The sequence below is a fragment of the Xiphias gladius genome, chromosome 9, assembly GCF_016859285.1.
Source record: "Xiphias gladius isolate SHS-SW01 ecotype Sanya breed wild chromosome 9, ASM1685928v1, whole genome shotgun sequence".
NCBI classification, from domain to species: Eukaryota; Metazoa; Chordata; class Actinopteri; order Istiophoriformes; family Xiphiidae; genus Xiphias; species Xiphias gladius.
Window position 1 is genome coordinate 3,757,681 of NC_053408.1, and position 27,917 is coordinate 3,785,597.

A 27,917-nucleotide genomic window follows, 5' to 3' on the forward strand; every position below is an offset into this window, starting at 1 on the left:
GCGAACAACAATATAGGCAATACACAGCACGATAAAGTCAGATCTTGACTTTTTTTTTTTTTTTAATTCTTTCCCCCCACTTAGGCAAGGGAGAATGAGTGTGGTACGACTACCCAGAGCAAAAAAAAAAAAAAAAGGTTGTAGTTGTGTTGCTCATCAACAGTCCAAGCTCTACTTTTCCGTCTAAATAGCAACCAATACCCCCCCCCCCCCAAACATGGATGCACTCAAGATTAGAGTCCCCAGTTTTTCCGTCTAAATAGCAACCAATACCCCCCCCCCCCCAAACATGGATGCACTCAAGATTAGAGTCCCCAGTTTTTCCTGTCAGCTGACTATGCATAGAAACTGGCAGAAACTCCACTTTTCCGTAATAAAATCATTTTTGGATGGCACAGCCCTGACTAAATGTATCTCAGTCATGTTACAGAACATGCATAATAACTGTTGGTGTGATAGAAACTGATGTGTAATCTTCACCAGCTGCTGACAGGGGGAACTGTAATCCTGCAGCATCGAGCTCTTAATCTTCCCTTCAGAGGTGTAAATGAGACCGAAAATATCAAGGTCACCCGATGGCGCAGCTATCTCCCATCCTTTTCCAATACTCTGCGGGGAGATCAGCTGGTCCGTGGTGACACGTTGAGACTGGAGAGTCGCTTACTCTCCCACAGACTGAAAGCAACAGCAACAGTTATACATAGCGACTGGTGACTCGTCTTTCCCCCACTACAGACAAGACGTGTGGCGTTTTTCTACTGTGGGCGTGGAGCGGCATCTCTCCGCTGGTCATGGCCACGCGGGTTTCACTTCCGACAGGTCCGGTGAGGTGTGTGTTTTTTGGGCACCTCGATGCGACACCGGCTCCGGTCATCCAGCCAAGGCAGCTCGAAGTTCCTGGGAGGGGAAAAAAAAAAAAATGAACATTTTCTCTCACTTGAAAATAAAACAGCTATGCAGAACTCATGATCCTGTTTTCCGTTTTAACTGTAGATAGGCTAAGCTCAGACAGGCGACAAATTGAAGGACAAATCCGAGTGAGTGGATAAACATAACGCAGATTTCTTCCAGACAGGGCACATGGGCTCACTAAATGGTTTCGAGAGACTTGCATAATTTATGACAGAGAGCACTAAAGGAAGGCTGAAATGATCACAGGTTTTCTGCAGGATTCACCGTGTTAAAACTAGGACTTTTTAAATACTGCATAGAGTAAAATTTAATACCTAACATATGAACGTACAAAAGAAAACCAGTCGGCACGATATAAACTACAAGTATTTATTATTATATCCAATTTTTAGTGCTCCCCAGCTGAATGACAGTAAGTGCTATTGATATAATCAATGAAATTAATGCGACCTGGACAAGCGGTAGAAGGGATGGAGGGATTAACCAACTGCACGGATGAGTGGATTAATCAGTAAATCCATCAAAAGAAAATCTGCAACTATTTTGATAATTGATTAATCGTTTCAGGAATCCTTCAAGCAAAAATGTCAAGCGTTCGCTTGTTCTCCTTAATGAAGCCATCGCTTTAACTATAAAATAATAATAATAAAAAAAGGTTTCCGGCCTCTTTTGGTCATATAGAGAAAATATTTAAGACTTTTGTCAATTAAATTCCTTCCACAAATACCTTCCAGGTCTTGTTATGAGGAAACTAAGTCCGATACTTTTTAAAGACTAAGAGAACTGCAGATGCCCTGGATTAGTGGATCGACAGAAAAATAATTGCAACAATTCTGACTGAAAACTGACTGATCATTTTTCAAGCGACATATTCTCAGGTTCCAGCTTGTCATACGTCAGGACGGGAGGTTTTCTCTTTGTCATATTGAACAGGAAACCGAATACTCTTTGAGTTGTCGACTTTTGGTCAGACAAAACAAGGCAACTCTGTGAAGTTGTGACTGATATTTCATTGACCAAACAATTAACTGAAAAAAAAAAATAATAATTGTCAGATTAAACAATTATGAAAACAATTGTTTAGTTGCAGACATACGATGAAGTTGTTCTGGAGGCTTATTAAGACACTTGTAATTTATCGCCCGTTACACAGGAATAACATTCTTTGGTTATCTTACAGTCCAAATGACCCAAATCAGTTACTTGTTCAAATCGGTTAAAAAGTCTTACATACATGCTTTGATCAAATAACCTAATTGATCTACAGCTGCTTTCCTCTGTTGTCTTCCTCCTCTTCCCCTGTTTCTCCTTCACCGATTCATTTTTTAAAAATCACTTTGCAAACCATTTTGAAAGAATCACCACAGTAATTTGATGATGTTTTTACTAACTTCATGGATCGTGCCAGCCTGCGCTAATCACTCAGTAAATGTGGCATTAAGAGATTCAAAGAACGCAGCTCCGACTTACTGTTGTGTGAGTTTGGGCAACGGCCGGCCAAATGCAACCACAGGCAAGAAGGGAGTGATCACTATAGTTTCAACTGGAAAATATTGAAAGAATTAAGTTAAAATCTCTGGAGTCCGTTTAAAAACATCCCATCTGTGTTGCAATATTAAGCCGCACCCAGTTTTACTCAGGGTTTGGGTATTTGAAAATGCAGACGCACCGTCTTCAGTGTCGGGATAGAAGGATGAAAGCTCTGGCTCAGTCTCCTGGACGACTTTCTTCCTGTTCATGCGCTGCTGCAAACGCTGAAACATGCGCTGCTCTCGGATTCGCTGGATGTCCCATCTGAAAACACAGAAGATTAGTTTTAAAATGAATTTGAAAAAATTCATCTCAGGGAGAGTAATGAGAAGGAGACCAGGTAGGAAATCATAGCACCTGCCCACAGAGTACAACAGGGCTAGTAAATCGTGTGTTTGCCCTACTGCTGGAATAAATAAAGACTTCACAGAAGGCTGGGCAATTCACTATTCCACAAATTCAGTCAGTCCTTCACTACGCCGACTCAACCTGGACCCTAATGCGAGTACATGTGTGTGTAGCGGTGTAATGCAAATGATCAAATAATGCGTCATTGTGTTTGATGAGTTTCCCCACATCGTAAGCCTTTAAAAGCTCGACCCTCAAAAGGGTGGATGTCGAATATGTACACTATAGTTAATATTAAGCGCGAAGCAAAAACAATTTTTTTACCATTTTTCATGCTCTGAGTGATTACGATGAATAATGCACAGTCGCAGAGTCAAATCTATACGTGAGAAAGGGCAAAAACTGGAGACTGATGACAGGTAACAGTAAAATGTGGTGCAGTAGAGCCACAGATGTGTTCTGAAAGGGCATTCTTGACTGAACTGATTTTTTTTTTTTTTTTGTCCTCAGGTTTCTCTTCACAAAGAAATCTTGATCAAAACTGAACTATAGTTGCTGGGGAAAAGCCTTCCTGTAACAAAGTACCAGCTGATAATACTTAAGGACGAGTAAGTCTTTAGAACAGGCTATTTTAACTACAAAAATATGTATTTAACGTTTAAATTGCAGGCTTGGCCCCACCGAAATGACTTCATTTAAAGAGGCACTGCACACTTTTAAAAACTAAAATGATGTAACCTCTGCTGTGATGAAACACGTCAATGCTGGTGTTGATGTCGACATTTCTCTCCAAAGTTATAGAAATCAGCATTTCGTGGGCTGAAAAAAAAAAAAAAAAAAAAAAAAAAAGGCCCCACACGCCAACTGCTGTTTTAAATCATCCTGAGCCCTGCAAGGCCAACGCTGACACAGAGTCATAAACTTTATATAAAACAAAGAACGTCGACGCCCTCCACCCGGAGGCGGGTGGCCCACCTCCCCCAGCACCCGTCCTTGAGTGGGAGTCTGTGAAGCTGCGGTCATTTTCAAATATATACTGATGGAGAGAGAGAAGTCTTTAAATCTCAAATATAATAACTTAAGTGGGTGACTGGTACCTTTTCCTCCTCTTCTCATCCAACTCGAGCTTCGAGTGGCGTTTCAAAAACACATTGTCGTCCAGCGGCTTGATGGGAAGACAAATTCACACACGTTATTCATGAGCTGAATGAATTTTGGACCTAACGTGAGATGGCTCCTGAAACTCTAGAGGCAGGATTGTTAGTATTTTCCATTCAGCTGTGTCTGACCTCGGGAGAGTTGAAGGAAGAGTCGTCATCCAAGGGCTCTATGTAATTTTCTCTCCAGGAGGGAACTAATAAGTAGCAAAAGACAGAGGGAGAAGAAGTTAATCATGGATAGTGTTTTCAGTACATTTGAAGGATAAAGTGATTAAAGATGGGATATAGGTTAGGCTTACAAACAATCAGCATATCATGTACTACATGAGGAGTCCACTCACTGGCCACCTCTTCCTCCTTTTTAGGGGAAGTCTCACGCAGAGGGGACAGAGGAGGTTGGTTCCAGCAACAGAGATACATCTCTGTGGTAGACATGAAGGGCAGATCTTCCATCTGGCAGCTCAGCTCGGGCTCCTCTTTGCACGGAAGCAAAATGTCCCTTTCTGCCCCAGACCGCGAAGGAACTGTCTTCTCTGGGGTTTCCTTACTCCGCAGCTCTCTTTGATTGGGGGAGCCAGGCTGAATCTCGGGTTTCTGGGGGCTAAGCTTGGCGCTTTTGCCCCGCGATTTCTGGACTTTGGCATCTCCGAAGCAAGATTTCCTGTGTGTGGAAAGAAAATAACTGAAGAGCCGAGGTGCATACGGGCAGGTAGTAAAATACGACCAGTCATGAATTCGAGATCATTTTAGAACATTCTTTAATCAACTGCGGCAGACCACAACACACATTTTTCTGATTACATTTCAATAGCGTGGCTTGATTCAATACCACAAGGCACATAAGCAGAACCGAGTGCTGTGTGCCATTGTTTAGTTTACCTCTTTTGACCTTTACCACCCCGACTGAAGGGGAGTGGAGTGGCTTGGTTGGGCTGCGGACTGTCCTCTACATCCAGATCCCACATGTCCTCCTTGTCAGGGGTCCATGGCTCCAGGGGCTGGAAAAGGCGCTTGTCACGCGGCGGATCCTTCCTCGTGAGTTGGAGCCGGCGCTCCATGCGCTCAATACGTGCAAGCAGCTGCAAAAAAGAAAGCCACGGACAAAAATAAATAAATAACTTTTGTGCATACCAAATCAACATGTTGTAAAAAGCCCAAAAGAAATAAAAAAAAAAAAAAGAAACTTTTACATACTGTCTCCTTGTCTGCTTTGAGCTCATCTATCTCCTTGTCCTTGGACTGCAGCTGCTGTTGCTGTTGTTCAATGAGGTCCAGTTGCAGGAGCAGGATCTGTCGGAGGCAGTTGGCCTGTGTGTGGGGATTGGCAGGGGTCTTCCTGATGTTCCTCCACTTGCCCTCAGAGGAGAGTTCAATGGATGCGGTGCCGAGGACTCCAGGGACAACCCCCTTCGCACTGTCATCAGCACCGGCATCCTTAGGGGTATTGTTCACAGCCATCTGGGGGTTATCCATGTTGTCAACAGAGAGGGGTTTACCTTTCACCGGGGTTCCCTCACCCCCCATTGGTCTGACAGGGGACAATACCCCCACAGTTTTATTGTCTCCTTGAACTACTTCAGCAACTGTGGCAGCTAAGGCAACTTTGCTTGTCATGTAATTCTGGTCTAGGACCTTTGATTTGCTCGGGATCTGGCCCCCCTGCACGTCTCGAACATCTAGAACGAAGTCGCAGGACTCCCTCTTCAGGCTTACGGGACTCACGGTGGCGGCCCCGATATGCGTTTTGTCAAAGTCGATGGTGTCAGTGTTCTGCCTGGATCCCGTCTTTAGAAACAGCGTGGATCTCAGAGTCATGGCGCACACAGGGGCTTTTCATCCTGCAACGCCTCGGCGATGCAATTCAGCCACAGCTACGTGGTTCCCATGTGAACTCAGCAGCTGTTATCCTGCAAAACACCGAAAAAATAGAGACTCGTGTCCCGTTATTGTTGTCGGCTGTTCAGCTGGGGGCACACTGGCTTTGGGCTGGGAGGGAAAGATATGCACCCACTAGGACAACCCTTGGACAATCCGAGGAAAACTGTGGCACCATCCATTTCCTAAAACCGTCCGCCGGGTTTTTGAAATTCCGGCTAAGCTACATTAGCACTGCGGTACGAGCACACATGCGCTATTTCCGAGACAAACCGGTCGGGCTGGGAAGGGATCAGCCCGGAGCTGTGCGTCAGTGTGAGGGCTTCGCACAAGGACTCGGGAGTGGCTGTATAGGACACAGGCAGCAGCCATCTCCTCCATTTTGGTTCTCGCTAAATCATGAAAAACAATAACAGCTAGCTAACTGGCTAACGCTAGCCGGCTAGTTTCCCCAACAAAATGCGCCTCCGGAGCGAAGCGGCTAAACTGACCGCGTTGTAACACACATGACTCACACAGACTAATATGCATATGTGTGTTTTGGGCTTACCACGACTACGATTCAAGTCCACCTGCAAGTGCCTTCATGTTCCCTCCTCAAGACTTGTTTTAAAGCGCCGACTACTGCGCATGCGTAATTTGTCGGCTGGACCTTTCTTGTGTTTTGAAGGTTTTGGTGAGAAGACGAGCGGCAGAGGGAGACAGAGGTCTGCGACACACACTCGGCCAGAACTTTTACCACGAACGCCACACTAATGCGGGGCAGGGCCTCCTTTCGCTCCCAGAGCCGCCTCGGTTCTTCGTGGCCCTCGATTCCACAGGACGTTGGAAACTTCTCTTTGAGATTCTGGTCCATGTTGACGTGACGGCATCACATCACTCCTGCAGACTTGTCAGCTGCACAGTCATGCTGCCGGTCTCCCGTTCTACGGGATCCAGATCCGGTGACTGGGGGGGGGGGGGCACTGAAGTTCACTGAACTCGCTGTCAGACAGGCTGTGGCCTTCGAGCCACGACTGGTTGGTATTAAGGGGCCCAAAGTGTGCCAAGAAAACATTCCCCACACCGTTACACCACCACCACCAACCAGCCTGGACTGTTGACACAAGGCAGGTTGGGTCCGTGGGTTCACGCTGCGGATGCCAAATCCTGACCCTACCATATGTGTGCCTCAGCAGAAATCCAGATTCATCAGACCCATGTTTTTCCAGTCTTCAACTACCCACTTGAGGTGAGCCAGTGCCCACTGCAGACTCAGATTTCTGTTCTTGGCTGACAGGAGTGGAACCCGACGTGGTCTTCTGCAGTTGTCGCCCATCTGCCTCGAGGTTGGACGTGTCGTGAATCCTGGGCTGCTTTTTCTTCTCACCACAGTTTGGTTTTACTAGTTGCCGTGGCCTCTCTGTCAGCTCCAACCAGTCTGGACATTCTCCTCCGACCTCTCTCATCCACATGAACTGCTGCTCACTGGATGTTTTTTTGGGGGGTTTGGCACCGGTCTGAGTAAGAACCGTTTCAGAAACACTCAGACCAGCCTGACGTTTGATGTGAACATTAACTGAAGCTCCTGACCTGTAGATGCAGGATCTTATAAACGGAACTGCTGCCACATGATTGTACAAATAATCCTAAAAAAGTGCTCTTTGAGTGTATAACAACACATTATTCGGTAATTTTGTAAGGAAGAGATAATAGTGTAGTCGAGCATCTTAACAGGTGTAGTCGATGTAGGGGTCTGATTTAAAAGAACTAAGAGCCGGACTAGACATCCAGTTTTCTGGGGGTTTTGTTCCAGATGTGTGGAGCTTAAAAAAATCTGAATGCTGATTCTCCACGTTTACTTTTGACTCTGGGGACAGTGAGGAAGCCTGTCCCAGGTCCGTCTGAGGGGTCTCGAGGGTTCATGAGGAAAAAGCAGGTCAGAAATGTACTTTAGCCCAGTACCAGGCGGCGCTTCATGAAGCCAACAAAGTCAAACGGTTGACAAGCAGGAGGCCAGCGCGAATATCTGAGATATCCACCTTCCCGATCTTAGGTCTGGTCATTGCAGTGGTCAAGCCAACTGTGGACAAACACACGGACAAGTCTTTCTAAGTCCTGCTGAGACAAAGACAATTTTATGCACAGTTGTACTTTACTTTACCTCTGCACAGCTACGTTGCAGAAGTGGTGGGGGACGCATTCAGACCCTTTGCTTGAGTAAAATTGAAGTACTACTCTGTAAACGTACTCCATTAAGTCCCACATTCAAAAATGTTCCCAAGAACAGAGGCAGGCCTACGAAAACAAAAACTAGTATCGAAGTATCCAAAGCAAACGTACTCGTTATATAGCAGAATGGCCCCTGTCAGAGAATATATAGTTGATTATTATCGTTACACAGTATATAAAATTACATTACATTGGATTATTATTAGCGGACCAGGTAGATTTAGTTTCAATTGATTTGTTTTATTATTTTTTTTGATAATCTGTTGGGAAGTTTTATCTGTAACAATACATCTTTTTATTTTTTATTTTTCTTATAAATTCATCATACGTTTTGTTTGTAAAATCTTAATCTGCAAAGTAACAAGTAATCACAGCTGTCAAAAGCAATACAATCTGGGGGAGAAGAAGAAAACATGGAAACCCACGGTGCGAATACTGCAAATTGCATTTTGAGAGGAAAATAAAATTAAGAACAAGATGAGATGATAAGATTAAAATGGTAACGAAAATTTAAAAGCTTGAAGGGAGTTCATCAGGCCTTTTGTTTGTCCGTGCCGAAGAGTTTCTACTGAGCCTTGAAGACCAAAAATAATAAAACCTAATCTGGATTTGTGGTTAAAGACTTTTCTCAAAAGAACATGCGGGTTGTTTGGTAAGTTAAATCAGAATTTTGGTATTACGGTCATTGCTGGGGGGGGGTACACATATCAGGCCGTTGAGAGCGAGCGTCATTTCTTTGGGAGAAAAAAAAAAAAAAAATTAAAGAATCGATTTTCTTTCCCTGAGATAACCTTCAGTCAAACATCCGGATTCTGAACATTTAAGCCGACGCTTTCCATCTTTATCTTCATATATTATTAGCAAACCATTACTTTTTCAAATGCTGCTAAAGTGCCACTTTTTCATCAGTCCAATGGTCCGTGAATCTTTCCTGTGGGTTGTTAACTCAGCACCAACTCCTTTAGGAAACTGAAATTAATTCACTCTTGGCACTTGTTACAGCGCCGCTTATCAGTGGTCACCTGTGTATGTGCGTTTCATTAATGCTTTAATGTGGTGGAACTAAAATGTTTTTCTTGCTCACCTCCTGCCATGACGCATAAATTATTACCCCTGAGGAAACTGTATAAAAGCCCATTTTCTGAAGGAAACACACAAGGGTAAGTAGCTCCAGAATTTCTCATTGCCTCCAATAAAGATATCTCAATTTAAAGGTGAGGAAATATACCTCAAAGGAATTTTTCTTGTTATTCATTTATTTGGTTTAGGCCACACGATATGTGGAAGTATCCTCTCGGCCATTTAAGAGTGCTGTACCAGGCTAGGTGAGGACGTTATTCTTGATCAGCTCGCATTTAATCAAAACCTTCTGTCTTTCCTGCCTCAAGGTCATCATGAGGGCGGTGCTATTTGAACTTCTGGTCGTCTGCCTGCTGGGAGTGCTGCACGCAGGAGCGAACGCTCAACCCGAAGAGATGGGGTTAGTCTCACGAGGCGAGACCGTGCTCTAAATGTGCTTGCCTTTTCTTTTAAAACACAGAGGGATTACTGCATTTTAAACAGCAACAAAACATTTATTTTGCAAGACAAGGCTGGTTCAACCTTACTGATAATCCATTCAATTTTTTTTTACTCGCATGTAAGGACTCATCTTATAAATTTGTAATAGGAAAGTATCTCATTTTGTTGCTGCTGAATAGCCATATATACAGTATGTATGTATATATATACATATATATATGTGTGTGTGTGTGCACTTCTGCACTTACTAGAGGTTAAACCAGCCAAAAGTGAAAAGCATCCAGCTTTTGCAGCTCAAAGTGGGAGGGGTATGAATGCAAACCTGACCGAACTTGCTGAAAATAAAAGGAGGGGAAAAAAAAAAAAAAAAAAGAGGGATCCAGCCTGAACACTGGCAATTTTAGGATCACCATGTGTTGTATCCAAAGTGTAATTTATTAGTATTAAATGACATCCAGTTTAAAATCAATACAAATTAACACATTTCGACCATGACATTGGTGTAGGTGAAGCGCTGCTATCACGGCCAGGTTAATCTCCTTGGTGGGCCCCGGGGCAAAGATTTGTTGTTGGACCCCTACTGACCTGCACTATGCGTGACAGTTTCAGTGTTTCTTCTCTAGGCACCCAGAGGCCAGCCTGGATGCCCAAGTGACTGGCTGATCAAATCATCGGACAGAGAGTTTGATAACTGATCGATCATCTGAGTCCTTTTTAAAAGGAAACTGCGGAAAAATGTACAGGGGCCAGCTTCTCAGATGTGAATTCGAGAAGCAAACTCAACATTTTCGGGGGTTTCTGACGGTTGGTCGGACATGAACATGTCAACTCGGGCTTCAGGGAGTAACGACCGACATTATTCAGTATTTTCTGACGTTTCAATCGCTGAACCAGCAGTACTGAAATACAAGCTGAAGAGGCCCACTGGCAAACTTTCCATGGTGTCACGGGTCCAGGAAGGCGGGATTAGGCAAATTTAAATTTAAGGGCTAAAAAGTTCATATTTCTGTATTAACCTTTGTCGTGTAACCAAGGCTTTAGACTTGGTTTAAAAGGTGAAATGGAAGTTGGACGCACTGGCGCAAGTGTTTATCGATGAGTCTTCTGTGCTTGGCATTTTCTCTGTATATACTGTATCACATGATATTATATCACCACAGTTCTTGCTGTGTTTCTTCTGAAATAAAGCAGTAAGAACAATGTGGCTCACACAGAGAGCTCAAAACAGTCAGTCAGATGATTGATTAACCGACTCTTTTGGTAATCGATGAATGCTTTAAGTTGTTTTTCAAGCAAACATGGCGAACATTGCCAAGTTCCAGCTTCTTAAATGTGAGGAGGCGGTGCTTTTTAAGGCAGTATATTGAATACCTTCTGTTTTTTCTATCTTTCCACTATTTTCTGTCATTTTATCGACCAAAAGACGAATGCCTTAATTGAGAAAAATAACCAGCGCGTTAATCGATACTGAAAATGACCATCGCTTGCGGCTCCACTCATGTGAGTTTGTATTTGTGTCTTTGTCCAGTCTCAGTGAGGACGAGCAGCACGTGGGGAAAAGATATGCTGAGTCAGCCTTAGCCAGCGAAATCAGCAAAATCATGGATTCAATGGTGCAGAAAAATTTTGTTGATTTCTTGCTCAGCCAAAAGGAAAAAAAAAGCAGGTAAGTTACCCGCAGATTTAAAGCAGAAAACAGCAGGAACAACAGCTTGAGTGTGTGCAAGTGGTATTACTGTGACTGTCACAGGCCTGTCGCTGTGGAGGAAGATCCCGAGGAACGTCGCTACAACAACCTGCTGAAGCTCAGTCTGCACGAGAAGCCGAGGAGAAAGATCTAGGTGCGTTTTCTCTCATTCATGTGGTGGATTAATGGCTTCGTTAGCAGTCACATGTTGAATACTGTATCAACCGAGCCCATTAATGGATTAGTTGATCGACAGAAAAATAATCGGAACCGAGACTGATAACTGATCAATCTTTTAAGTAAGCTTTTGTCTAACGTGACAGTAAACTGAATATCTTGAGCTTTTGATACTGAATATTACGACTATGATTCATGATCAGATGCTCTTTTGTTAGTATGAGCAGATAAAAGCAAAGTCATATCAAGCTGCGATCATTACTTGACACAGAAAATTAATCAGCAACTATCATGGTGATAAAATTAATAGTTTCGGTCATTTTTCAATTTAAAAAAATGCCAAATATTCTCTGGTTCCAGCCTCTTGTGATGATTGCTTGCTTTTCTTTGTCCTATATGATAGTAAATGACATATCTTTGGGTTTTGGACTGTTGGTCAGGTAAAACAAGACATCGCTTTATTGATCAATCAATAGAGAAAAGAATCTGCAGATTAATCAGTACTGAAAATAGTAGTTGATGATTGTGAGTAGCAGCCCTAAACTTATCTGTCTCGCTGTGTTTGACAGCACGTCTCACGCACACTCTTCTTACAGGCTCCAACACGGTGACGCGGTGCTGTGGAAAATCATCAGACGGCTCGTGACGACAGTCCCTCTGATTTCTGCCTTGTGACATGTTGAAAGCTTCTGCGATGTGTAGTGTTTAATCTTTTGAGTGCGGGCGAAATCCCGTCCTGCGCAAAGCCTCCAGACGCATAACTGCAATCTGAATCCCACAGCAAAATAAAAATGACTCGAAAGTGAGTGAAATAAGCGGCGTTGTGTTTTCTTTTCTCAGACACATGTAATAAAATAGCATATAAAAGCTGAAATACTGTACATAAGTGGCTGAGAGGCACTTTGACAATTTTATGGAACTTTTATTCAACTGTAGTCATCCAAATGAATGCTTCGTCATGATTTTACTCCACTAACTACATTTATTTACATTATTGAGTAAACATTATTTTCATTTCAGAGCTATAATTTGTAGTTACTTTTCAGATTAGGATTTTACATGCAAAATATATAATCAGTTTATAAAACATGATTTATTGTTGATTAAACTATGACACCACAGTATATACAGTAGTTAAAATTAGCTCCACTCTGACCAGCCACAGCATTAAAATGCTGCTATATATATATATATATATATATATATATACGATCACACAGTAGAATCAACAACTGTATAAAATTATACATTATATATATAAATTTGATAAATTTTACAAATTAAAAAACCAAACTGAACGTTATGACCTTCATGAGTGAGGGTTTACTTTCGTGCAGGAATGTTGTATAAGGTGTAGCTAATAAACTGGCAAGTGAATATATATCACTTTATATTATTCTATTTAATTTGTTATTATCGATTTATTTATTTTCTTTTTTAGTTTCTTTTATTGTTTACTGCCGCTTAGGTGATGTCCAGTATGTTTTTATACAGATGCCAACATTTCAAACACGTGTATGCGATGCCTGGAAATGGTGTGTGAAAGGTTTGCGCTAATAGAATAAAATAAAATAATATAAAATAATGAAATAAAATAATAAAATAAATGAGCTGTTATATTCGCCATGACACCAGGTGGCGCTATAAAACAAACAGTTGACTTCACCGAGTAGGAGGAAGTGGTTTGTTTCCTACCAGTCAAAATGGAAACACTCGTACTCGCTTAGCAATAAACCTCCCGAAATATGCTTGGAAATGAGTATTTTTTTTCTGCCTTGCTCGAGTTTATTATGACAGTGAACTGCGACGGTGATATGTAGCGTTGCTGGAGAAGTGCGTGTTGACGGGAGAATTGCGATTGTCGCTGAACTGCAGTCACTAAAATAACAAACATCCTCGCAGCTAGCTTGGTTGTAACGCTGACGCTAGCGTTAACGTTTTACTAAGTTTACATTATTCTGCGATAAAGACACACGTAGTTAGAATTATACTTATAATTTTGCAGCGAAAATGCATCGGAGGGGTGTTGGAGCGGGAGCTATTGCCAAAAAGAAGCTGGCGGAGGTGAAGTTGTTACTGAACATTTGTGTTTTCACATGAGCTCAGTTTGTTTTAAAAATAGTTTCTTATCTCACCAATGTTTTTTTTGTTGTTGTTGTTGTCGTTGCTTTTGTTTTGTTTTTCTATTCAGGCCAAATATAAGGAAAGAGGAACTGTTCTCGCAGAGGACCAAATTGTCCAGGTGAGTCGACAGAAGACAAGTTTACTAAGACTCTCAAATTACAGCCAAAAAAGTAGAGGTTCCCTTTAAAAATGCTTAATTTTTGCCAATGAAATAAATCCCTAAGTAAATACAAAAATGATTCTGTTTCATATTAACGTAAATGTGATTAAGATCAATATAGCTATATTTCACTTGTTTGTACACGACTGGTTAAAAACAGCACAGATGTGTCATTGTTTAGTTGCTTTAATAAACATATTAATCTCTTTCAAAACAGGGTTTTGTGTATATTTATGGATATTAGTAAAAGCTGGGCTATATCTAATGGGTAACTTCAGTATGGATTATTCTGCTGAATAATTTCTAAATTATTTGATCAACTGTTTGGTCTATAAAACATCAGAAAACGGTGAAAAATGCCCGTCACATTGTCTGAGAGTCCAAGGTAAAATCATTAAATGTCCTGTTTTGTCGGACTAACAGTCCAAAAACCCGAAATGTTAAATTTTCTATAATGTGAGACCAAGAAAGGCAGCGAATTCTCACATCGGATAATCTGGAACCTGGAATGTTTGGAATTTTTGCTTGAAAAAATCACCCAAACGATTAGGTCATTATCAAAATACTTACTGATTAATTTCCTTTTGAGCTATTGATCTATTTATCGTTGCAGCTCTAAAGAAAAGAACAATTGATGACTGTATAACACTTGTTTGGCTGCTGGGTAAATCAATCAAATCATCATATCAATCAAACATAAATCAAAAACCACAATGTTCCTAACTGATGTAAGAAAAACTAGTGTGCATCTTTACACAATCAAAAGTATTCTTTTATACCGTCCCTGCTTTAAGTTACAAATCTATGGCTGCCATATATATTAATAGTGTGTTTATACGGTTGTCTGTTGACATGTTCCCCATGTTCTGCATTGTTGATGAAATCATTTACTAAAGTGTTTGTTTTTCTGCCAGATGTCCAAGCAGTTGGAGACCTTCAAATCGAACCTGGAGGAGTTTGCCAGCAAGCACAAACAAGAAATCCGAAAGAACCAACAGTTCAGGGTTCAGTTTCAGGAAATGTGTGCCACCATCGGAGTTGACCCACTTGCCTGTGAGAATCATGCAGTGTATAATCTGCAAAAAATACAGAGAGCCTGCCAGAGGTTTGTTTAAAACATGGTCATATGTTCTAAAGTTGAACATAATAATTCCCCTTTTTTTTCCCCACAGCTGGCAAAGGTTTTTGGTCTGAGATGCTCGGAGTTGGTGACTTCTACTATGAGCTCGGTGTACAGATCATTGAAGTGTGCCTGGCCCTGAAACACAGGAATGGAGGTCTGTAATTTGTCAATGAAGACTGAGTGATTGTCACTGTATTTTGACCAACTAACTGTGCTTAGGTCTCAACTCCATCGCTAATATTTTGGCAATATTCAATGCATGACAGCGCAGTAAATTGCAATAAACGAAGTCATGAACACCAGCTGTGTTCTGGCTGGGAAATCACCGCAACAGACTCATAAGATGTGATTTCTTTCAGGGCTTATTACTTTGGACGAACTCCATCAGAGAGTACTCAGAGGAAGAGGTAAATACGCTCAGGATGTGAGCCAGTAAGTATCACTAATTTCATATTTCATTTGTCTATTAGTGGCGATATCTAGGTTTACTTAACAAGCCTTAACAGTATTTAATATGTAAGTGGCTGGTCTCGTTATTGACCTAAACATCATATTGGATAACTAAGACAATTAAGTGCCGGTGTGTCTCGTCTGAGTTGTATATTTATTAAAATGGTTAAATGTGTGCTTCCCAGAGACGACTTGGTGAGAGCCATAAAGAAACTGAAGGTGATGGGGAATGGTTTTGGGATGATTCCTGTCGGTGGTTCTTACTTGGTGCAGTCAGTCCCAGCAGAGCTCAACATGGACCATACCGTAGTTCTACAGCTGGCCGAGGTAAGACGCAGCCCCTGGGTTAACCTTTCGAGATGCGCCGTCCCGGGGCCCCTGGGACACTTTGGCCTTGGTATTTCTACCATGTTGGTGCCACTGTAACTTTGGTTCAGTATCACTTATACTCATTTTGACCTTTATGTTGTAAAATGTAAAGAGTTACCTTTCAAAGGAGACCAGAGTTATGACTGTAATAAAAAGGACTGAAAAACAGTAACCTTTTTTTGTTTAGGGTGCATTATTTTTGGGCTTGTGCACAAAAATGGGGGTGACTGGTTCAGGGTTGAATTATAGAAGGTGTCACAACTGCAACATATTCAAGAAATGCCTATGCTTTGTTAACTATGAATTTTACGCAGATTTATTCCTCTGATTGAATTATCGGGGACAATTTCGGTACTCTTGAGGTCGTCCTACAAATATTTGTCACGTAGTCTTTATCAGTATAAAGCGTTTCAGACATGAACTTTATTATTTAAACGTATCTGCGATGTCTGTCTCAAGTTTGAATAAGTTCCCAAGTCATTTTTCCAGTAAAATCCATGATAGCAGTCTGATCAGATCACACCTATCTGTAACACTTCCAACATGTCACAAGTCTGAATTGAATGCTATGCGACATTGATATAAGGCTGCAGCAGCACAAGATACAATGAAGGGAGAAACATTAATCTTGTTCCGCCTTCTGTAAGCACTGAAATTAAATTTGCTTTTTAATTATTGTTTCATATGCTTAAAGTATAATCATCATCAAAAAAAACAAACAATAAGTGGGATCTGGTAATAAATCTGACTTGACTCTGTTTAAATGCCAAAAAGTCAGTCATTTCTTTGAAAGATAGATTAGACAGTGATGTTACAGCATTACAGACTTCTGGTCTGAAAAGGGTTTTGTTTTGTTTTTTTCTTTTCCAAAAGCAGACGTTGCAGCTGTTTGGAACATATTGATGTCTGTTTGTTTCTTTGTTCATCTGCAGAAAAAGGGATACGTCACAGTGAGTGAGATCAAGGACAGCCTAAAATGGGAGAAGGAACGGGCCTGTCACGTCCTGGTGAGTGCAGATCAGTTTATTTCAGGTCACTTATATGGCAGCTTGACTTCTTGCTCCTTCTGCTCTAAAGCACAGTACCTCTAGGTCTTGGAACGTCTTAAAAAGACATTGAATTCAGTTTCTTCAAAAAAAACATAGCCGCATTCCTCCACCGAGTTTGCTGGAGGAATGGGGCTCGGGGCCCCATTACAACAGCAAAAGAGGCCATTAAATTTCGGGGAAGATCTGGATCATTTACTATGAATTAGATTTTGCTTTTTCTCAAGTCTGGTGTATGTTGTTTGACAGAGGCCTTGGCGGAGGTCTGCGTTGTCGGAGTGCCATTCTAGTTTACAAAATGTTTTTGTATCTGATTGTAGGCTGTCGGTGTACGTTATACACCCATAAAGTTGAAGTAAAAGTGGGATTGTTTTGACAATGGCTGCTCAGTCCCTTTTCTGTGGACTTTCACTCCACAAAAACGGACTGAACGACCTTTTTTTTGGCATTTAAAGTTGCTACATCTGACCTGTAAGAAACTACTGATAGCTACTGTAGCTAGGAAGCTCATTGTCTCATATTGGGCAAGTGTTGATTTTCGCAGAAACTTATATGAATCAATCGTTTTTATTGGTTAAATCATCCATCCATTTTCTGTTGCTTATCGTGATCCAGGTCGCATTAATTGAATGAATTATATCATTAGGAATTATGTAGAACTGCAATGGTTAGTCAGTAAATCTATTAGTTGATCATCTTCTCTTTTATTCATTGATTAATCATTTCAGTTATTTTTCAAGCAAAAATGCCCGATATTCTCTGGTTTCAGCTTTTTTAACTGAGAAGATTTGCTGCTTTTCTTCGCCACATATGGCAATAAATTGAATATCTTTGGGTTTTGGGCTGTTGGTTGGACAAAACAAGCAAACTGAAGGCGTCAAAATGGGCTCTGAGAAATTGCAAATCGCTGTTTTTTTTAACACAGAGTTAGTTGCAGAAAGAATTATTGTAATATATAAATGGGAAGTACTGAAAAACGTGATATCATAATAATAAGTAAACCAAGGCCATATCATCCTCCCATCACACTTTCACACGTTGGATGAAAAAGATCTTCTGCATTCTGTGTGTTGTTAACTAAGCCTTAAAAAGCCTTAAACTGTGCGGACTCTGTAGAAAAACCCCTGACTCTCGTATTTCCAGGATCACCTGCTGAAAGAAGGCCTGGCCTGGCTGGACTCTCAGGCAGCTGGAGAAGCACAGTACTGGCTGCCCGCACTCTTCTCTGAGCTAACGTCCCGCGACGTCACACCGGAGGAGGCCAATCAGATGACACCTTGAGGGGAGGGGGGCAAAAAATTTAAAAAATGGGGGGTGGAGACAGTTTTAGAGACATGTTGGTAAACAAAATGTCCCTGGTGGGGAAGGATCATGTGATGAAGTTGGCTGCTGGTTCCCCGGAGCTGGCAGGAAGGGTGATCTCCCTCCGAGATCATTTTCTGGGCGCGAGGAGGGAAACTTTACTCATCAGACTCTCCTCAGTGACTTCTATGCAACGAGTGCACTTACATTATCACAGAGTGGATGAAGGAAGCCTGACTTCCATTACACTGGATGTGAATTTCAGCGTAAGAGCTTCTCTCGTCTTGTGGTCCCGGTTGACGGGCGGTTTACGATCATTCTCGATGCACGGAACATGTAATCGTTTAATTTTGCAAGTATAAACAATAACTTTGACAGAAAAGAAAACATCAGCTGCATTGTACACGTTGAGCTTAATTTTTATTATATCAGCAGCAGGACCATTTAAATGCATTTGATATGGTGATTGACGTGAAGTCACTTGTTACATTGCTCAGCCTCTTAAACAACAACATCAACAATTCATCCTGTCACATACATTTTAAAAACAGATTAAATAAACACTTAAAACAGTAGATCTGATTACAGGACATAAATATTTCCTCTGTGAGATAATAAGTGCATATCGTTACTGTAAATGAATAATTGTGGTTAATATACCATGACCTGTGCTTTATTTAAATTATAATTCATCTACTCAAAGGACCACACCATTTTTGTTTTTGCCCATTTACTACTAATCACGTTTACCTCACTATTTTCCAAAGTTTTTTTTTTAGCTTGTATTATGTTTTTCTACCTTCCATGCAGCCACTAACTAAGGTCAGTAATTTCACTGCGTTACTAAAATCAGCCTTCATAAATCTGAAACTCGTTTAACCTGATGTCAAACGGTCAGTATCACACATGCTTTTGTGTTTGGACCGTTTTTTTTGGGGTGTCAGACATAATGACTTATTCATTGACCAGATAGTTCCTGACTTAAATCTGAATTTTGCCAATTTTCCACAAAACCAAAGGAGGAATTGGGCTCTATTAACGTTTATAATTCGTCTCTTGACATCCTTTAGGGTGCTACCAGCCAGAAGCTGAAGTCTAGTAAAAAGCACTGCCAAATTTTTTTCCTTAGATCTTTTTATTAAAATCTTGGCAAGAGTCCCCTACACACACGCACACACACGCACGCAGATGTTTTTTACTTCCAAACATCTGTGCGGCCCGGTGCAGATCTCACACCTCGTGGCCGTAGACGTGATCCTCAAACGCAGACTGCTCCATGTTGTCGCAGATCATCGTGCAGAAGGGACACACGCGGTGACTGTGCTCGTGCTGCTCCAGTTCGTCTTGGGTTATGCCGGGGAAGCACTCCTGGCAGTGACGACACACCAGCGCCTGCTGCGGACAGAAATAGAGGAGGCACATCACAAGCGGTAACGAAATAGGGAGCGGATTATGTTTTAAGTCTGCTTCGAAAATAAACACGAAACAGCCGAGTCACACTCGGCTCGTGTGAATGTCCAGGCACCACGTGAGGGAGGGGGTTTTTCCTCGATGTGTTTTGGAGCTGGGTCCCAAGTCTTTAAGCTGAAGTGGTTTGTTTGAACATTGGTTCATTCAGTTGCTGTGAAATGTTCTAACTCGCTAGCACAGCTGGTAGTTTCCACCGCTTTTACGGTTTGTTCGTAGTGTCGTGCCATCATCATCATCGGGTCTTTAAGCCAGAGGCAGGACTTAGGAGGGGCTGAAAATTGTCCACTTTAATAAAATTATTATTCTTGCCAATAGCTATGCAAGAACCAAGGATCAGGTTGAACATATATTCCAGAGTTTGGCACAGGAGGTACTTTCGTTTAATGCTTTCCAAAGCAGCACCCCGAGTTTCCTTTGGGGAAAGGTTCCTCAATTTCCATAAAAGTCACTTTTAAGAGCAACTTTAGTAATAACACGTATGTTCAGAGAAGGAATAGCCAATCAGACACAGACTGACCCGATATGTGCCACATTGTACATTCTGTAAAAAAAAAAAAAACTTAGTTCGTATTTTATTTTTGCAAATTCTTAATAATTAAGATTGGAAATGACCAACAATCATGGATATTTATAATGTATAAATACATAAGGGCATGAAATAATAGGAAAGAGTTTGAAATGGAAATAAAATTCTGCTGCTTGTAGATGAGGTACGTCAGAGAAATGATATATGATAGAGAATTTAGTCAGTCAAAAAAAAGTTTGATCATTTCTTTTTATTCTTAAGCTTGTGTTTAAAAGTGAAAGATTTTCAGTTTTATCTTTCACTTAAGTTTAAAATTTTACTTTTAGCAGATTGATGATAAAGCAGCCGCTGAGGTTACGTAAAGAGCTTCGTCTATTAATTAACACTATGACCGGAAATATTGGAGTAGGAGAATACAAATAGACGACCCAGCTATGGCTCATCCACAACATGCGTTTTGGTTAGGAATCATGTGAGAGACGGGACAGGCGAGGTTGTTGCCTCCTTACTATACTAATACTGGACTAAATCCTCTGGAGACATTACTTCACTCACCTCTTCCTCTGGTTCTTCAACGCTCCCTGCAAGGAAAGGGAGATCGGTCAATACCAGATAATTACAACAATTATTGTTTGCTCATGTTTTAGTCTAGGGCTGGAACTAATCATTATTCCCGTTATTAATTCATCTGTTTATTTTCTTGAATAATAAATTAATTGTTTGGTCTAAAGTTAAAAAAAAAAAAAAAAAACTCCGTACCCTGTTTCAGGTCCGTTTATGGCAGACGATGCATGGTCTGACATGTACTGTTGATGGACGGAACGCGGCTCGGTGGCATCAGGTGACTGCTGACTTTTTGTTTTTGTCGACCACCGCTCAAAGTCTCAGATACCTCAAAATCTCAGATAAGAAAACCCCTGACGCCCCTGATTTCAGTGAACCGACCCTCTAAACTGTGAGACGAGAAAAACACTTCTTCGTTTTTTGTCTTTTCCTGCTTTGGAAAGAGCCAAAAGTGGTTCCCGCCTTTGGACGTGAGTGTTTATATCAGAGCCTGTTCCTCACCTATGGCCTCGTACAGGTCGTCGTCGTCCTGATCAGGCGTCGCCTGCCGTTGCCATTCGCGGCCGGCTGAAGGGCTTCCGGCGGGCGAGGCGGCGCCAGGCTGCGCATGTGGCGAGTCGGCGGGGCGAGCTGCGTGGAGGTCGGAGTAAGCTCTGCGCAGGCCCTCGACGTCACTTCTGAGAGTCTGACAGAATAAACACAGTTGAGCACACAAGGGTGACAAAGTCCCCGGGTGATCCTTTTCGCTCGGAACCTTTGCCGAGTAGAGGAAGTGTTTGTGTGAATTCACCTGGTTTTCTCTGGTGAGCTCTTCGTGCTCGTGTTTCACCAGCCTCGTCACGTGTTCCTTCTCCTCTATGATAGTGTCTCTGTCTGCGATCGCTTCAAGTGCCTCTCTGAGCTGTAGCTGTAAAAATTGAGCAGCGAAACAAGTTAAGAGTTTTTTATTCAACCCATAGAAGCCGAATCTGACTTCATGGGTACATTTTTGGACAATATGGCCAAAAGTATGCGGACACATGAAAATAGTAATCTGTTGCTGTAACAGCCTCCACTCTTCTGGCTGAAGGGATTTGCCCCCAGTCAGACACACGAGCATTAGTTGGGTCCAACACTGACGCTGGATGATAAGGTCTGGGTCAGTCGGCGTTCCAGTTCATCCCAAAGTTTTTGGAGGGAAGTCAAGTTATTCCAAACCCAACTGGGAAAACAATCTCTTTATGGACCTGGCTTTGTGCACAGCTCTTGGGCAGCCTTGCACTTAAAACCCAATCTTATTTTCCTTTGGCTTTCTCTTTATTTTTTACCTTTTATTTTGTGGGTTACACACTTAATTCTGCTTGATTTTTACATACTGTCTTCTGTGTCCCATAATCTTCCTCTTTCCCCTTCTCTTCTTCTTGTAAAGCACTTTTTAACTTCTGTTTTAAAAAGTGCTACGTGGAGTTTGCTTGCTGGTCATGCACGGGGGCATTGTCATGTTGAAACAGAAAAGAGCTTCCCAAACTGTTGCCGCAAAGTTAAAAGTACAATAATGTCTAAAATTTCATTGTATGCTGTAGATTTAGGATGATGCAAATGGCAAAATTAGCCTCCGGCCAAAGGTCACAACTTGTCCACATACTTTTGGCCGCACACTGGACCTAAACCAAAGTCCAGATTTTCTCAGATGCTTGAGTTCACCTCAAATTTGCCACTTTTCCGCTGTTCCTGATCCAACAATGTGCTCAAAGTCTCCAGCTGCTCCCTGAAGTGCAGGAGCTCTCTGTCCAGAGACTCTGCTCGTCTCTTGGCGTCGGTGGACTTCTCCCTCTCGGCCGACAGCTTCACCTGAGCAGCCTGCAGCTGGCTGGCGAGAGTCTGACACTGCACCTGAAGCGGACATATCATTAAGCTGTGCGGCCCTGTCTGGTTCATGAACTGACTGTTGAGTTTAAGAGAATATCAGCCTCTTTTTGAATATGCTCCCACCCGTAGATCATTATCCTGAAAGTCCTGCCGTGTCTCCTGCTCCAACAACCTCCTGCTTAACTCCTGGTTCTGCCTCTTCACCTCGTCCATGTCGCGTTCGACGTTTTCCAGCCGGTGCAGCTCTGCGGAGAGCTTCTCCTTCTCCTTCTCACTGCTCTGAAGATCAACCTGCCCGAAGGTAAAACACACGTTAGAATATGATCAAGACCCCAATGATCTTCACCTGAAGTTTATCACGTCAGAATCAGAAACAGGTTTGTGGTCGTTTTGAGTCTCTCTGTAGTTGTTTTTAATCTCTTTATGGAAGTTGTGTCTCTCTCTCTGGTCATTTTGTATGTGTTTTTGGTAGTTTTTAGTCTCTTTGTAGTTGTTTGGTGTCTCTCTAGGGTAGTTCTCTCTCTCTTCTTGGTCATTTTTTGTCTCTTTGGTAGTTCTGTGTCTCTTTGTGGTCGTTCTGCCGTTCTTTTTGGTCATTTTTTGGTCTCTCTTTAGTCTTTTTGTGTCTCTTTTTGATTGTTTTGCATCTCTTTGTGGTCATTTTGTGTCTTTTAACTGAACTCTATGATTTTCAAACAACAAACAGTCCCTTCATACAAGGGCTCTGGCCCGGGACCCCTGACCTCTCAGGCCCCTGGGCCTGTTCCCGGTAGGCCCGCTTGGTCCTTCCCTCAACACCCCCTTATTCCATAACCTCGTGTCTTCTTCCCTCGTACTTGCATATTTGTCCTGGTACAGGTAACCCGTAAGTATTTTATTGATACCCCAGACATGTACGTACTAAAAATAAACATTATTTTGTCACGCAAACTGTACCCGAGGTCAGTAATGAACTTCTGTGCTCACGGCCACTGTAGTTTATTTAGAGTTAATCCCACGAACACTGTCCCACTGCTGTAAATAATCTGAGTTTCTCTCCTTACGTGGGATTTGTTAACGACGAGAAAAATACCGAAAAACCCCAGCAACCCCAGTATCCTTTAGAGCTACAGAGCAGGTTTACCTGTAGAAGCTGGATGCTGTCTTTTGTTTTGAGCAGTTCCCGTTCTGCCTGTCTGAGTTTGCCCTTCAGCCTAAAACACACAAAAACGTCAGGCGACAGGTTGTAAAAGTTTCCGTATGTCTTTATGATTTAAAATAGAAAAAGGCGCAGACTCGACTCACATGGCGATCTCCTCACTTTGAGCGTCACTCCTCCCTTTCAGCTCCTCGCGCTCCTCTTTCAGCTGGTTGATCTTCGTCACCGCTTGACTGTATTTCTCCTGAGCGTGCGTCTGAAAAAATGTGCCAAAGAAGAACCATTACAGGAGGAGACTGATAAAAGATTTCGTCAGAGCCCTCAACGACGGGATAAAATGATCTTTACCTCATTTTGACTTGACGCCCCATCAACACTCAAGCTCTCGCACAGCTTGCTCTGCTCAGCACGCTGCTGTATCTGCATCAGCTTTGTCGCCTGGACCAACAGCTCCTCCTGGTAGTAACATTTTTTTTTTGCAGTTAGGTTTTCACACTGATAACGTGGTTCTGAGTTTAGAGGTCACGTGCGGACCGAAAAAGAACCAAACCTTTAAGCTTTCCATTTCTTGAAGTTGCTGCTGTAAGGTGCTCTTTAAGTTCCCAATGTGTTCCTTGCTTTGATCCAGCTCTCGAAGCAGCTGAATCTTTTCTTTCTCTTTCTGTTCATTCTGGACCTGCACAAATCAGTGACACTGCATCAAATTCCTATTTAACTACTTCCTCTGTTGCACAATGAGCAAATGTGTTCACCATCACACAGACACGGTTGTGAATGAGACCTTTGAGATGGCAGCTTCTAGTTGTTCCTTCTGTAAAGCATTCTGTAAGGTTTCATTTTCCTCCTTTAATCGATCCAGCTCTTTCCGCAGTTCGGCCTTCTCACGTACGCTCTGTTCGACCTGTTCCTGGGTTCGGCAAAACACATGAACTCAATATAAGGCTTTATTTACTTTTGAGAAGGAGCAGTACCAAAGTGTAGAAATACTCTGTTATGGACTGTTTTAAGTCCTGTACGCAGTTTTTTTTTTTTTTTAACTTAGTAAAAGTAGAAAAGTATTGTCATCAGCGTGAAAAGTGTCAAAAGAAAAAGTACTCAAAATTCAGAGTGGCCCATTTCAGAATAATGCCTATTATTTTATTGGATTATTATACATTGTTTATGTTACTGATGCATTAATGTGTTCATCACTTTAGTGTTGCAGCTGACACGGGCGGCTTCATTTTTGATTACTTCACATACTGCTCTGTATGTTGTGAATTTCCCCCGGGAGATCAATACAGCTGTAGCCTATCCTAACCTATAATAACACATGATAACTTATTCGTTCACTGTATTTTGTGTTGTTAATCCGAATCCGCAACGTGACCAGTTACTGGAGTTATGGAATAAATGCCAATCCGTCACTTGGACTTTAGAAATGGTGCTGCTTCGTTACTTAACCACGGGTATTTCCACAGTCGTTTACACAAGAGATACAAGTCGCAGTCGCCGGCTTTTGCTCCCAAATCTGTCTTTTGCATTTGGGTACCTGTGTGGTAATAACCAGCAGGTCGTCGTCCGAGCTGCTCTCCATGCTTTGCTCCACGGGGTTTTTGAAACAGAAGGGGGTGCTGGCTCCTCGCACCTGGCCGGTGCTGTCAATGTAGCAGAACTGGTAGAACTCCATCTCATCCTTCGGCAGGTAGTAATCTGACGGGACAAGACCACAACGCACTGCTGGAGATAAAAATCTTGCTGCAGGGTTGCATCTAAAGATATTATTCATTGTCGTTTAATCTGGTGATTTTTTTTTTTTTTTTTTTTTTTTTGGTAATCAATCGTTTAGTATCTGAAATATCTTCAAATTGCTTGTTCTGTCCGACCAACAGACTCAAACTCAGATATTCAGTTTGGAATGAGATAAAATAAAGAAAAGAACCAAATCCTTTGACTGAAGAAGCTGCAAGAGGGAATTTTATGGACATTTTTCCCAGATAAATGATTGATCAATTGATTGAAAATCGTTGCATATTAATTTTCTATGATTGGATCCAAGAACTCTTTCACCACTGCTGTGCATGCTCATGAAAAGTGTCCGGAGAACCTACGTTTTGGCCTGAATCCTAAACTACATCCTCACCGTAGAAAACTCTAAAACTGGAAAATGTGAGCAGGGAATGTGTAGACCAGTTTGTTTCAAAGTCCAAAGATAAATCTGTGGGGGTCACAAGATGATTAAAGGGATAAGAAAAGAAATGGCGAAAAGTGTTTTTATTTTTTGACCTGGCTGCCATTTTTGAAATTTTTTGGTTTTTCCGCCAAAATGCTGGACACGTTCCTTCATTTTTAAGGGTTTACCAGCAAAAAAAAAAAGGTGGGGAACCGCTGCTGCACAGGATGTCTAACAGCTGACGGTAAAACTATCTGCCTAAATCTAAGACACACACCAGTTGACCTTCCCAGTGCAGCCTCTGTTAATAAATTACTAATTAATAGTCTATTTGGGTTGTGGTAGATTATCGCTTGACCTTTCTCACAGCGAAAAATCAATGCGTCCTCGTCTGCTTTTACTGGACTCGTCCTCAGCCGAGGCCACTGTCCAAGCTCGAAGCCTCGCAGGTTTCATTTTAAACACCCCAGGGGAGGACGAAACGTAACAACCGGAGTCAGCCCCCCCCCCCCAAATCAGCCAAACCGAACCTCCTGTCCGTGACCTCGCCAGTCCGGACTCACAAGTTCAAGTTCAGACTCCCCAGAGCGTGAATCTGATCCCGGCAATGCTCTGCGTTGGGACAGGTCTTGGTCAAAATGCCATCTCTAATGTTGTTACTCACTCACACCTGGGCTCTCGCTGCTGTGACATGTCAACTGTGCTCTCAAAATACAGGGATGTGCTGAATGCCCACTGGGAGGCTCGAAGCAAGGACGAGCTCTAAGTGGTCTGGAAGACCCTCTTTGTCTGCCGGACCCGGATCCACCCGAGCAGAAAAACAAAATCTGACCCCTGGGGTTTGCGTGGAGGGTTTGACGGAGTGTGTGTGTGTGTGTGTGTGTGTGTGTGTCAGCAGATCAGATTTTTATGCTTAAGCTGTTTACACATGACAGGATCCAGAGACTCCTTGACGGCCGGTCTGAGTGTGCATTACAAACACGACCGAGCACTTTCAACCCGCAGTAAAAGCCAAACTATTCCCCACCGTCGAAGACCGCTTGACTGGTCACCGACTTCCGTCCTGCCACCTCCAGACATGGCTCCGCCCACACAAAGGTATGGTAGTCCTTTGCTGAGCTCCACCCCACCTGTAAAGACAAAAAAAAACACACATTTAGAGGAAGCTCGTTTAATCCACCGCAGAGAAATTAAAAAAAAAAAAAAAGGAAATTTAACATGGTTTCCTCACCCTAAAAATGCCCACCCAGTCCCTCGGGTTGGGCTCGTAGGCTGGGTTGAGGGTGTAGCGGCAGGTGACGGGGGCCGAGGGCGGATACGAGTGGGGGATGTCGACGAAGACCACCTGGGAGTAGGTGCAGGCCGAGGGGTCGGCGGCCGCTGGCGCCTCCGAGGGGCTCTCCATGCTGCCGGCAGAGGAACCGATGATGAAACGACATTTCACGACCCTGACTGAGGACAGCAGCTGCCACACGCTGGCCCGTGTTGTGACAGAGAGCGGCCGCGGTGTTTTCACGGCCCGCCTCCTTCCTGTCGTTGGCGTTTTGCTTTTGTTTTTTCAACTTTTATTTTGGTTTTTGCGCATTCGCGATTTCGCTTTCGCCTGTTTCCAAACTTCCATAATAACCTCTGAAAAAAAAAACACAACTCATTCCCACAGGTGAAAAGATCGACCCATCTGTCTTCACACCACCCCCGCCCCCCGAATAACATTTCATCTGTTATTGATGAAAACCTTTAGTGGCAGTCAGTCGACAGAATAACTTTAAAACAAGGAAAACGAAAGTAACTGGCGTAAATAGACCGCACCCGACAGATTTTACGTGGTTTATTCTGACACGCAACGAGGATTTCAGCACAAGAAGTTTTCTAGCAAATCTCGCATGATGATGAAATGAAGAGGTGAAAACACGAAACTTACGTATTTGCTGTCACTTGTCGCAGCACCGAACTCAACTTCCAGCAGTGACCTGCCGCTGTGGTGCCTTCAAATGCCCCTCTGCTGCCTTCAGGTGCCGCTCGGACGTTCGTACCGCCAGGTTCGTAAACACGACACCAAAAGCACTTTGTTTTTTTTTGGGTTTTTTTGTGTTTTCTTTTATTTTGTTCTTTTATAGATCCAACCTTTCTGGATCTAAACCCATCTTCTTTGTTTTCTTAAATGAATTTAAACATCACAATAAAAAAGTATTTAATCTTCTTCAAATTATTGATCTAAATCAAA

General features: G+C 42.4%; 4 protein-coding genes across 6 annotated transcripts; 2 read left to right on the forward strand and 2 right to left on the reverse strand.

Moving 5' to 3' along the window:
• Positions 1 to 277: 277 nt before the first annotated feature.
• Positions 278 to 6,464, reverse strand: msl1b (MSL complex subunit 1b). 2 transcript variants are annotated; one of them, XM_040135904.1, is made up of 9 exons: positions 6,376 to 6,464; positions 5,145 to 5,857; positions 4,830 to 5,029; positions 4,292 to 4,611; positions 4,080 to 4,144; positions 3,888 to 3,955; positions 2,582 to 2,706; positions 2,383 to 2,455; positions 278 to 897 (listed from the first exon to the last, which is right to left on the reverse strand). In XM_040135904.1, the coding sequence occupies exons 2-9, from the start codon at positions 5,763 to 5,765 to the stop codon at positions 807 to 809; spliced, it is 1,563 nt and encodes a 520-aa protein (XP_039991838.1). In that variant the 5' UTR covers positions 5,766 to 5,857; positions 6,376 to 6,464; the 3' UTR covers positions 278 to 806. The 2 variants fall into 2 exon arrangements, with proteins under 2 accessions (XP_039991838.1, XP_039991837.1); XM_040135903.1 differs by having other exon boundaries at positions 4,250 to 4,611.
• A 396-nt stretch (positions 6,465 to 6,860) lies between these two features.
• LOC120794661 (gastric inhibitory polypeptide) lies at positions 6,861 to 12,211 on the forward strand. The gene is made up of 5 exons (XM_040135905.1): positions 6,861 to 7,056; positions 9,425 to 9,516; positions 11,086 to 11,223; positions 11,308 to 11,398; positions 12,018 to 12,211. Exons 1-4 carry the CDS (start codon positions 6,988 to 6,990, stop codon positions 11,396 to 11,398), a joined length of 390 nt encoding a protein of 129 aa, XP_039991839.1. The 5' UTR covers positions 6,861 to 6,987; the 3' UTR covers positions 12,018 to 12,211.
• An 877-nt stretch (positions 12,212 to 13,088) lies between these two features.
• snf8 (SNF8 subunit of ESCRT-II) lies at positions 13,089 to 18,414 on the forward strand. Its single transcript, XM_040134619.1, has 8 exons — positions 13,089 to 13,485; positions 13,613 to 13,663; positions 14,620 to 14,758; positions 14,878 to 14,982; positions 15,188 to 15,260; positions 15,464 to 15,605; positions 16,580 to 16,654; positions 17,837 to 18,414. Exons 1-8 carry the CDS (start codon positions 13,432 to 13,434, stop codon positions 17,972 to 17,974), a joined length of 777 nt encoding a protein of 258 aa, XP_039990553.1. The 5' UTR covers positions 13,089 to 13,431; the 3' UTR covers positions 17,975 to 18,414.
• Positions 18,415 to 19,163: 749 nt separating this feature from the next.
• calcoco2 (calcium binding and coiled-coil domain 2) lies at positions 19,164 to 27,689 on the reverse strand. Of its 2 annotated transcripts, none has more exons than XM_040134613.1 (15): positions 27,615 to 27,689; positions 26,925 to 27,099; positions 26,721 to 26,823; positions 25,073 to 25,233; positions 24,323 to 24,448; positions 24,092 to 24,217; positions 23,890 to 23,997; positions 23,688 to 23,797; positions 23,527 to 23,596; positions 22,527 to 22,694; positions 22,239 to 22,427; positions 21,346 to 21,462; positions 21,057 to 21,240; positions 20,547 to 20,572; positions 19,164 to 19,387 (listed from the first exon to the last, which is right to left on the reverse strand). In XM_040134613.1, the coding sequence occupies exons 2-15, from the start codon at positions 27,096 to 27,098 to the stop codon at positions 19,226 to 19,228; spliced, it is 1,824 nt and encodes a 607-aa protein (XP_039990547.1). In that variant the 5' UTR covers position 27,099; positions 27,615 to 27,689; the 3' UTR covers positions 19,164 to 19,225. The 2 variants fall into 2 exon arrangements, with proteins under 2 accessions (XP_039990547.1, XP_039990546.1); XM_040134612.1 differs by having other exon boundaries at positions 19,164 to 19,390.
• Positions 27,690 to 27,917: the final 228 nt, after the last annotated feature.

Excerpts from the sequence above, each read along its gene's own strand:
- msl1b (XM_040135903.1), bottom strand. The coding sequence starts at position 5,765 with ATGACTCTGAGATCCACGCTGTTTCTAAAGACGGGATCCAGGCAGAAC. Across the intron at positions 4,145-4,249 it reads ACATGATATGCTGATTGTTT|TTCCCTCCTGGAGAGAAAAT; the intron begins GTAAGCCTAACC and ends GCTACTTATTAG. Across the intron at positions 2,707-3,887 it reads GATGAGAAGAGGAGGAAAAG|ATGGGACATCCAGCGAATCC; the intron begins GTACCAGTCACC and ends CTGTGTTTTCAG.
- LOC120794661 (XM_040135905.1), top strand. The coding sequence starts at position 6,988 with ATGTGTGCCTCAGCAGAAATCCAGATTCATCAGACCCATGTTTTTCCA. Across the intron at positions 7,057-9,424 it reads TCTTCAACTACCCACTTGAG|GTCATCATGAGGGCGGTGCT; the intron begins GTGAGCCAGTGC and ends TCCTGCCTCAAG. Across the intron at positions 11,224-11,307 it reads CAAAAGGAAAAAAAAAGCAG|GCCTGTCGCTGTGGAGGAAG; the intron begins GTAAGTTACCCG and ends TGACTGTCACAG.
- snf8 (XM_040134619.1), top strand. The coding sequence starts at position 13,432 with ATGCATCGGAGGGGTGTTGGAGCGGGAGCTATTGCCAAAAAGAAGCTG. Across the intron at positions 13,664-14,619 it reads CAGAGGACCAAATTGTCCAG|ATGTCCAAGCAGTTGGAGAC; the intron begins GTGAGTCGACAG and ends TTTTTCTGCCAG. Across the intron at positions 15,606-16,579 it reads TAGTTCTACAGCTGGCCGAG|AAAAAGGGATACGTCACAGT; the intron begins GTAAGACGCAGC and ends GTTCATCTGCAG.
- calcoco2 (XM_040134612.1), bottom strand. The coding sequence starts at position 27,098 with ATGGAGAGCCCCTCGGAGGCGCCAGCGGCCGCCGACCCCTCGGCCTGC. Across the intron at positions 23,597-23,687 it reads CAAAGTGAGGAGATCGCCAT|GCTGAAGGGCAAACTCAGAC; the intron begins GTGAGTCGAGTC and ends TGTGTGTTTTAG. Across the intron at positions 21,241-21,345 it reads AGCTCACCAGAGAAAACCAG|ACTCTCAGAAGTGACGTCGA; the intron begins GTGAATTCACAC and ends TTATTCTGTCAG.